The sequence below is a fragment of the Hibiscus syriacus genome, unplaced genomic scaffold, assembly GCF_006381635.1.
Source record: "Hibiscus syriacus cultivar Baekdansim isolate YM2019G1 unplaced genomic scaffold, ASM638163v2 tig00110655_pilon, whole genome shotgun sequence".
NCBI lineage: Eukaryota > Viridiplantae > Streptophyta > Magnoliopsida > Malvales > Malvaceae > Hibiscus > Hibiscus syriacus.
The window spans coordinates 287,910-298,927 of record NW_024062815.1 but is presented as its reverse complement, the minus strand read 5'-3'; the positions used below and the strand labels follow the sequence as shown (position 1 = coordinate 298,927).

Below are 11,018 nucleotides of genomic sequence, written 5' to 3'. Positions count from 1 at the left end.
TGAAATGGGTAAAATATTTCGATATAAAATATGATATTCAACCAATAACAGAAAACAGCTGCATACGTTCCATAACAAATTGTTTGTTTTCTAATGAGACATTCTAAATTGTTACACTTACTGATGCTTTGGGGCTAAACACATTTTACCCGAAGTGAGAGACAAACACAACACGTCCATTCTCATCATCAGTCCATCAGCCTCTCCATAACCAGTTTGAGAACTGCAGGCGCGTCGACCGTGACCGCCACCTTCACCGACGGTTTATCAGTCCACTCCGTGATTTCGGCAAATCTGATCAAATATTATGTTTTTTTTTTTAATTTAGTAAGGAAATATGTACAAAACTAAAACGAAAGTGATCAATCCTGTAGTTTACCCTTAAATATTATAATAACTCGTTAGATAACGAGGCTCTGAACTTAGAACAATGCAACACAAATCAAACTAGATTATATAAAGCTCAGTTAGTCTCCTCAGGTTTCGATACTTTTGATAACACACCCACACACACAATCGGGGTGGACCGAGGGGGGACGGGTGGGGACAGTCGCCCCTTCCTGAAAATTTAAAATTGTCATATAATTTAGATTTTTTCTATTTATTTTCTATTTAAAATTTGTTTTCGCTCCCCTAGAATTTTAGATCCTCCCACAGTTTAAGTCCGCCCCCAACCTAAAATCATGCGTCCGTCTCTACACACAATAGCTAACTAACCTTTTCTGCTTGTTGTATAATATTGTTAGTCCTCGTGTGATGCCGTTCGTTTGAACTCGGACAGCACCCTCCGTGTAAGTGAGAAGTGAAGGATTAATGGCTGCAACCATGGTTGTTGGATCATGAAGGTACACACCTGCAGAATGGTAGTGAATAAATTAAAAGGTCACGGTTCTGCTGAAATCACTTAACCATTACCGGCAGACAGACCATTTGTGCTGTATGCTTCATGATGATAATCGAAGTACACCCCTAGTATCTTGCACAAGTACTGAGCGAATTTTCCAGTTGAACTAGCCAATTTGTCCCGGTCAGCATCTAAAATATGTCAAATTTGATTATAAACTGGTGGAAACTGTAAAGCAAGATTATTAAGATGAAGGGAAAAAGTTCCACAGACTAGATATATAAGGTATTCACATAGATCTATTAGTTAATAGAATGATCCTATTTAACAGAACATTGACAAATATTGAGAAATAACCAATACGAGTACCAGTCAAAACAACTTGATGAGTAACATTTATCCCCACAGCCAAAATATCTGCTCCACTTGTGAACACAATATCTGCTGCATCTGGATCGCCGAAGATCTGTCATTCAATTCAGAATTTGGAACAACATGTAAGACAGTGTATGCAGCCATGACATTCGCATACAACAAGATTGAAATGTCAAAAATTAGAATAAGAAGTTTATATTCAGAGTTTTTCATTTCGTGAACACCACCTTCAACTGTTGAAATCATAAAAACGCCTAACATCAAAAGAAGTTAGATTGGGCAGAAATAAGTTGAAAAGGCCTAAGAACTGCATATACTCTTCCAACGGTTGATATTTTTATGCAAGTCGGAAAGATTCAAATATACAGTAACGAAAATTCAGTCCGTTGAATTGAAGTGTAGGAGGCAGCAAATATATACAAAGGATTTGGGAAACTTACATTGGCCTCTGCTGCTGGATTCACATTGCCATTTACTGCAAAAGCGCCACCAAGAAGAACAATCTGCCCAATGTTTTTAACAAATGATTCATCTTGTTGAATAGCCTGCTCGGTATAGAATCATCATGAAATATTAGGGATGTCATTTACAAAGAAAAGCATGCCACAATAGCAGCAAATGATCAAGAATCGGACCAGTGCAATATTTGTTAGCGGTCCTAACGCCACCACAGTGAGCTTCCCAGGATACAGATTTGCTTGCTCAATAAGAAAATCAGGAGCTGACATGTCAATAGGCTTTCCTTGCGGTGGAGGGAAATTTTGATTGCCAAGCCCATCCGTACCATGGACAAAATCAGCAATACGAAGTTTTGTACCTTTCTGGGTGTAGAACTATTCATCAGTTTAAAGAAGAATGACACTACCACAGAAGTCATTGAAAACACAGTTAATATACATGTGTGTGCGTGTGTATGGCATCCAAACTGCAAAAATGGGATGACATTCATGATTCATCATGTCATTCAAGTTGTATTTATAATCAAAATAGTAAAAAAAGTACTGCATCCATTTGAACAGGAATTAACAATTAAATTCAGAAAGCTTTATGTGCTGTGCATACGGCTAAAGAAACCCCAGCCATGAATCTTATCGATCTTACCCCTTCCAACAACATGTTCAAAACTTAATTGTTTATGAAAATATAAATCCAACAAATTATAGTTTAGTCTTAGTTGAAGTTAGATAAAAATTTGGAATAAGATTAATAAATTGGTAGCACTTGCAAATATAATATTGGCCCTGTTAAAACTTCCACCTGTCTAGTTTAATATAATAGTTGAACCTTGACAGCATTAAATTGGAAGGGTGTATTCTTAAATCTTAAATATAGAAATGACATCGGGTATGGAGAATACTTGCCAATAAAAGCAAAAACTATTGCATATCATGTTCTCTCAAATTCCAGGTTCAACACGAGCAGAGAGAAGGTCAAGGATGGTGGATTATGGACTAAAATATTAGATAATCTTATGGATGGCCACAATAGTGTTGATTCGGATATTTGTATATATTCGACTTGCTTTTTACCGATCCAAATAACTCGAATTTGGCTATTTTAATTATTATAAGTAGAAGATTTGGAGATGACATGATATTAATACTCGGATGCCCATTATCAGAATTTGCTTTACTTTTGTGGATTCGGATTTGGATATTCCAATCTATTATCTGCTTTACTTTTCGAAATCTTTATTCTAAAAATAATTTCGGACTTGCTAAATGCAGACTTTTAGTGGATTAGAACACAATTTGATTTAAGATCATACACGGATTTGGATTTTAAATTGATTTGCAGATCTGTACTTAAATTTATTATTATTCCACTAAGAATTTTTTGGAGATCGTGAGATATGAACGAACAAACCAAGGACAGACAAAAAAGTTGGAGAGAGATTAAGGATAATAGCACATACAGTGATGGTAACATGTGATCCTTCCGCCACGGGGATATCAGTCCTCTCTGCAACCTCTAACTAGGAGAAAATCACTCCAGCAGAGCAATCCATATCAAATCAATGGCAATCAGTTACAAAAGAAAGATAAATCAGAGTAGGAAGAATGAAAAGTTACCAAATGTAAGGCATTTCTAGTGGCCAAAGTGGTATAGACATTTCCAAAAATAGTGGTGAGACCGATGACCTCCACTTCAGGAGATCTCAGTGCTAGAAATATCGCCATGGCGTCATCTGCATCATCCGATCAAATCACAAAGAAGGACGATCAACATAAGTTCATCTCAGAAGCGTTCAAAGTAGCAGCAAAGGAAGGATACAGTTCAACAGTATAATTGAAATAGATTCAGAGATAAACTTTAGAAATCTAAAAGATAAACAGATCCGATCGTTGAATTTGCAATAGCTCTACTTCTAATCGAGTGATATGTGACATAATTACCGACGCCAGGATCAGTGTCTATGATGATCTTCTTCGCTCCTTCTGCTGCTGCCGCCGCCATTGGCTTTCAGAGATTTTCTTTTCTCCCTCTTTTGTTTTTTCGGTCAGACGAGAAAGATTGAAGATGAGAGAAGGAACAAGAGATAACACAAAAAATGCCGTGAGCTTACGTGGTAAAGTTGGGCCTGGCTTGAGCTCTTCTATAACGGAACTTGTTTGGTTATTTGGCACAAATTTCATGAAGAGTCCCTGTACGTTACTTATGTTACGAAAGTAGTCCCTCCAGTTTTAATTTGCTTTTTAATATGAATCGCCATATATTAGTAAACATTTCCCTATAGTAGGGGATCTAAAAAAAATTAAGGCAGGCACAAATATGTAATAATAACATAATTTTTTGTATAAAGTGAACATAAATAAAATTTAAAGTAGACACGTGCCTACTAGGAACGAAGCTACAATCAAACATCGAGAAGGACAAGAATCTATTAAATATTTAAATAAAAAATGAGAAAATCAAAGGACTTATTTGATTAATATTTAAATAAAAAAATACTTAAAATGTTATTATACCAAAATATTTAAGAGAGGCTACAATCCCTCCATATAAAAAATGGCTCGGCTCTGATGCCCATCCTAGACTAAAGGTGGATCTACTATTGATTCCATAAACCACATCCTTGTCGGCCTAAGTAGAAATGTTGATGAAAAACCCATCAAGTGATCTCAACTGTACAAGGGAATATTGTTATTTTTAGAAATCATAAGTTTAAACAATTGTATCTATAAGATGTGTAATCATCCATACTATTAAAAAAGAAATGTTGATGTACACTTTGGTGGTTCAACACAAATATTGAATAATAATTGATAGTTGATCGAGTTGAGTAAAAAATTAGAGTTAGTATTATTTTATCATATAAAATTTATTTATTTTTGAATTGAATCAAATCAAATATATGTATATTAATTATTATTAAAATTTAAATACAACTATTTTTAATATTACAATACTAAACTCGAAGTTAGTTTAAAATTTAAATTTAGAAAAATTACGTGCTTAAAAAACTTTTTAAAGTTATATGATCAAAGTAGAACTAAACTCAAAGTTAGATGACCACCTTTGAACTTTATCCAAATATTTTTGTTCAAAGAAAATCATCGAACTGACACGTGCCATTTCCCTCGAGGATTTTGAATCGGCGGAGCCACCGGAGAGAACGGGAAAAAAATCAACAACAAAGCTTGTTCCTCGTAACATTGGCGTTGGCAATTTCTTCATTTTTTTGGGTAGAAAATCGAAGAGAGATGAAAGATATAGATCGAAAACGACTCCCAAAACTTAATCTCCTAGACGTTACGTTATGAACCTAATCCATTACGCTTCACGGATTTGTATTAACTGATCTGACCGGTTTTTATTTGTTTATTTTGTCGACTCTACGGTACTTACGTGTTTGAGTTTGTTTGTTGATCAACCAAATTTAATAGTTTACAGAAATGATTTAATCAGCAAAGGACAAACTTAGATACTTGACAAAAAGCTCGAAAATGTCGATTTTAATGGGTGCTTTCTTCATCATAGCACCATTAATGTCGTGAACCGATTTTGGTTGCATCGATGATGAGCTTGGAAATGGAACTTGGTTGAGCCCTTCAGCACCAAGATGGACTGGCTTGATGAAGGTTGAAACAAAGTCAGTGGACATAAAACCTTTGACTATTTTTAAAAAGTTGCAGAAGGAGGACGAAAGAAAACTCAGTCAAACAATCAAAGTTGATCCCACCATTGCCAAGGGATTCCAAAGGCTCACTTGAAGTGTTCAATCCACCGACTTTCTCGACCCGACCAATAACCCGGTAATTCGCTCGTAATCCCCTTCGCAAAACCTGGGCGAGCCAGGTGGTAGCCAAGAAGAAACTTACCGTTAGCATCCAAGTCTGGTTCAGTTGAAGAAGAAGAAGAAGAATGGGATGAGTTGACGAAGAACAAGGGCCGGTCAAAATGGTCTAACATGGTCAAATGATGCCAAAAAATCAGATTAACATGCCACATCAGCTTTCCGTCATATACAGTAACGTTTGTTAACGACAAGTAATCAATTTGTAACAAACGATAACGTTAATTACCTATTTGTAACTTTTTAAACATGAAAACAAAAATTTACTCAAACAATAATAATCATTTGAGCTTTTTAAATTCTATGTTTGAGTTATGTAATAAGAACTTTTAAGTTTTATATTTTTAATGTAACTTGTAAATAATATAATTTAAAAGAATAAAATAAAATAAAAATAAATTAGATATTCATGATTTAAAATTATGGATACTATTTTATTTCCATGATTTTTATCGATACTATTTTATTAGTGGGTTAAATTTATTAAATTAATTTTAATTAAAATAATGATCAATCCGATAAAATGTATAAACAATAAGAATAAAAATGTGTTATTGTCCTAATTAGGTCTAAATTAATAAGATATATAAGTAACGAAGATAAAATATATTATTATATAAATTTACTTAACTGCTAATATAATGGCAACAATTTCGTTAACAATTAACTATCCATGACTTGATTGAAACCAAATTAAAAATTTAGTGATTTAGTTGATAAATTTTTTGTTAGGCAATCAAAACAAAATCAACCTTGTAATTTTTTTTTAGATTTTTGAAATATACTGAATTTTGTTGAAACAAAAGAAGATATAACTTTAATAATGCAACCAATCACATAGAGAATTTTAGGGACCATGTCCATATAAAATACTCAAATATAAAATAAAATGAAATAAAAAGAAAACTCAAAGACGCAATAACAGTTGAAGTATTCTTTCGAATCTGACATTCATCGTCTATAATAACTTAGTATAGTACTCCTTATTTAATTACAAATATGTTAATTTTTTCTATATTTTTTTTACAAGTGGATTTTTTGTGATTCATTAAAGACATCAATGCTGCCAACCAGCTACGGAAGGTATTTCATAGCTCGGAGGTCTTCTACGGAAGTTGTTTTCAATCTGGTGTTGGGGGCAACCTACTATCTTACCTCCCCTTACCCCATTACATATGGGAATAAGGGACATCCAAAATCTGCCAACCAACTAGTGTAATAAGTTAAAAGTGTATGACGTGTTCTTCCTATTTTCCGGCTGTTACATAGCAAAGAAAGGTGACTTCTATCCATTGTTTTGAAAATTAGACCGACCGGTCGGTTTAATCGAGAATCGTTGCCTAGTCCGGTTCAATCTAGACCGGTTGAACCGCTATTAGTGAACCAGCCAAAACCGCTGAACCGTTCAAACCGGACCGGCTGAAAACCAGGAAAAACCAAAAAAAAACCGCCAATTTTATTTTATTTTTAAATTAAACCAAATGACGTCGTTTGTTAAACGAGCCAAGTCGAACTCAAATATTGCTGAGCTCGACTCGAACTTGAAAAAATTTAAAAGTAAGCTCAACTCGATTCAAACTCACGAGCTAAAAATTATGAAGTTTAACTCGAACTCGAAATATAATACTGAAACTTGAACTCGAAAAGGCTTAAACTCAAAAAAAAATTAGAAGCTCGATTGAAGCCTAAAATTCGAGCTTGATTGAAGTGAAAGAATAGTTCACTCAATGCTTACTAAAAGGCTCCATGATTTTGAATGCCAAATTACCTCTATTATTTATAGAAGTTAGTTGGGATGATCTTCTATGTTTCTTAGCCATGTGAGATTGTTTTAAAAAAAAATTAAACCAAACAATATCATTTTGTTATGATTTTTTTAGCCCCAAATTTATTTTTTAATTATAGTTATATAATAATTATATTTATTATTTAATATGTTTTACCTTAAATATTATGTTGTAGTTAATTTGAATCATTTTGTTTCACTTGATTTTATGGTTTTTAACATATATTTTTAGTATTTTTATTTAATTTTTTAAACAATTAAGCTTGGCCATTAAAAATTGAAGCTGGGACCATACTTTGTAAACTATGCATTTAGTATCTAGCCAATCAGTTTTAGTTCGTTTTAGTATATAAATTTTTAATTTTTTTTAAAATCATACTTGACGTTTAGTTTTTTAAAAAGAAATAAAGGTTTAGGTATTAAATCAGACAAAAACTAATGATTTAGGTATTAAACACGTAATTTATCCTTTTTTTATAATATTACATAATTTATATTATATGAAAGTAAATATAAATAATTAGGGATGGATTTAGGGGGAGCGGGTGGGGGCAATTGCCCCCTAAAAGTATAAAATTATTATATACTTTTTTTATTTTTTCTATGTATTTTCTATTGAACATCTGTTTTCATCCCTTAAAATTTTACAAGTTCAAGTTCGCACCCAACTTAAAATCCTACATCTGTCCCAATAAATAATATCAAAAATATGTTACACTGTTTATGTTTAAAAAGCTTATAGAAAAATGATATGAATTACATAAAACAAGTTTGGTTTACTCATCAAAATATAAATAAAAATTTAGAATGTCAAATGATACTTTTTATACTGAAACTATTAAAATAAAATATTATATCTATCTTTATTTTATTTTTTCTGTTCTCATTCTTAAACATTTTTATTAAATTGAGTCAACTGACAAAAAAATTAACAAAACTATTAAATTGATGTTAACTATTTTATATTGTTATCAATGTTTATGTCAGCTGTAACATGCCAAAATTCGGGTTAATAGTTTCAGGTTTATCCGAGAGGGTAAGTGTATCCCGCAAAAATTCTAATTTAAGTGTTGGGCTTAATTGGGTTTGAAATCGGGCCCAATTAGCAATAAAAATGAGATTATCTTTATTTTATTTTTTCTGTTTTCATTCTTAAACATTTTTATTAAATTGAGTCAATTGACAAAAAATTAACAAAATTATTAAACTGATGTTAACTATTTTATATTACTATAAATGTTTTTGTCATTTGTAACATGTCAAATTTGAGGTTAGTAGTTTCGAGTTTATCCGAGAGGGTAAGTGTATCCCGCGAAAATTCTAATTTAAGTCGTTGGGCTTAATTAGATTTGGAATCGGGCCCAATTAGCAATAAAAATGAGATTTTTTTATTGTAGAAAAACAAGGAATGACCAATTGCATAATTTTCCAATTTTTCAAAGATGAGACTTTATATGTTCTTTATCTTCTCCTCCTTCTCATTTCTCCATTCTTATTTCTTTCTCTTCCTCTTCTAAGGCAAAAGCAAAGCTAAAGAAAAGGAAAGGATTTTGGCTAAGCAAGGAGCTTCATTTTAGGATCCTAGCATCAAGGTAGTGTATTTCTAATCCTTTTTAGTATTAAGATTTCATAAATTTCAAGCATTTTATAGGATTTGAGTATTTAAACATTTTAGGGTTTATAGTTGATATTATGATCAAATGATATTTTAGGTGTTATTAATGATTTTTATGATACCTTAGGACCCTAAACAACTTATTAAATCTTTATAACAAGATTAGAAACTAAATCATGAACTTTAGGATGATTTTTGGGTGTTTCATGAACCCAAAATATCCATTTCAGAGTTTGAGTGTCGATACTAGTTGAATCGGAGCAAAAATTAGGGATTTAAGCAAGGAGTATCAATACTACCCCTATAGTATTGATACTCAAGGTAGCAGTATCGATATTGAGCCCCAATTTCAGAAATAGAATGCATTTTTGGTATCGGTACTCCTAGGGGTATCTATACTTTACCTTAGGGTATCGATACTGTAAGTAGAGTATCGATACTACTCACTTTGGATGGTTATTTTGACCCGTTTAAGGCCCATAAGAGCTAAGGACGATATTAATAGTAAGACTTAGTTCGTGAGGAACATAAATGATCTAACATGCCTAGAATCACTTATAGAAGTGGGTTACAACAAGCGTAACCATTTTAAATGTATTACATCAAAATATCATATATCGATGACGTATATGAATTGTTGAGGACGAGGACCGTTATGGAGGATATACCAAAGAGTGATTCAGGGAGTAAGTCAAAATCAGTAATTGTGGGAGCGTGATCTTCGAGAACGTCAGTGAACTCAAGAAGAGTAAGTCGTCCTTTCAGTTCAAGGGGTATTGAAAGGGAATTCGTTAAGAGCGGTTAGAGTTTTGCTACTTATAGTTTAACCCGAGTCAGGTATCAAGCTAACAAATAGTACAACCAGCGATTAGTAAACTCAATAATTACTGTAGGATCACGAAACATGTAGAGACTCCTATTGAGTTACAATGACTAAAGCGTCCTTAAGTAGCAAGCGACCAAAATAGAGAAGCCTAGTAACTAGAAATCGTAACAGACTAATAATAAGCTGTAACACCACAACCCGTATCCGACCCGGATCTGAGTCTGAGGTGTCACATTGACTTTTCAAAACATTTTTTTCCTTTTACAAACTGTTTAAAAGTTCAAATTCACATTTCATGAAAATGAATATTTTACATTAATCAAAGCAATTGGTTAACAAAACATATCAGAGCATGTTCAACTCAATCAATTAGTACATGCCAACTATATTCAAAATAACCAAATACATCAAAATCTTTTTTTTTTTCTGATCTGAAACTTTGTAAGGAATATGTTGACCTGTCTTGCTCCTCTTAACTTCTCTTCTCGCTTCTATAACCTACATGTGAAACAATCACACGCTAAGTCTATGACTTAGTGAGACATTAAACTTATAAAAGAACTATAATTATTTAAAAATGCATGAACATATCATCTCATGATGCCACATCATATAACGTATATTTATATACAACGTAATATGCACATATACATATCACACACTATTTCCATCTTTAATCTTATTCCACTATCAATATTCTTATCATTTATATCTTATAATCATATCCTCTTATATATATTCTTTAATCAACATATGATTCATTTAACCAAGCAATACACACATCATCATATAAATCATATAATACAATTCATATCACCAAAGTATATACATTACATGTAACATATTTATTGTTATCTCTTTGTTAGCCCATGTATACTAGTGAGAACTAAAGATATGCGAGTACATTGAGGTTGTGCACATATGCTGTCACCACAGCTCGTATAAGTCCCATTGAGTGGCATGTGAAATATGTCCCGAAGGACCTGCGAGTATGTCCCGAAGGACCTATGAGTATGTCCCGAAGAATGCGTAGACCCTCAACTCTTGGCATGCCAACTATACCTCTAGCTCTCCTGACACTTACATGGGCATTCTCTTTCATATCATTTCATATATTCACATGTACTTTTCACTTTTCATATGATTTCATAATCATGTATCACTTAGCTTATAATACTTCTCTTGTGTTCATATAACATATATATCATTGACATCTTTTGTTTACATATGTTTTTCATACATCACATGAACTTATATATTATTATTATATCATTT

General features: G+C 32.6%; 1 protein-coding gene across 2 annotated transcripts; it reads right to left on the bottom strand.

The window, feature by feature from the left end:
• Window positions 1-3,774, bottom strand: LOC120137254 (probable uridine nucleosidase 2). 2 transcript variants are annotated; one of them, XM_039153056.1, is made up of 9 exons: window positions 3,616-3,774; window positions 3,292-3,407; window positions 3,135-3,194; window positions 1,855-2,040; window positions 1,660-1,764; window positions 1,214-1,310; window positions 928-1,035; window positions 718-853; window positions 1-294 (listed from the first exon to the last, which is right to left on the bottom strand). In XM_039153056.1, the coding sequence occupies exons 1-9, from the start codon at window positions 3,674-3,676 to the stop codon at window positions 189-191; spliced, it is 975 nt and encodes a 324-aa protein (XP_039008987.1). In that variant the 5' UTR covers window positions 3,677-3,774; the 3' UTR covers window positions 1-188. The 2 variants fall into 2 exon arrangements, with proteins under 2 accessions (XP_039008987.1, XP_039008988.1); XM_039153057.1 differs by lacking the exons at window positions 3,135-3,194; window positions 3,292-3,407; window positions 3,616-3,774 and adding an exon at window positions 2,117-2,183 and having other exon boundaries at window positions 1,855-2,036.
• Between the last annotated feature and the right edge of the window lie 7,244 nt (window positions 3,775-11,018).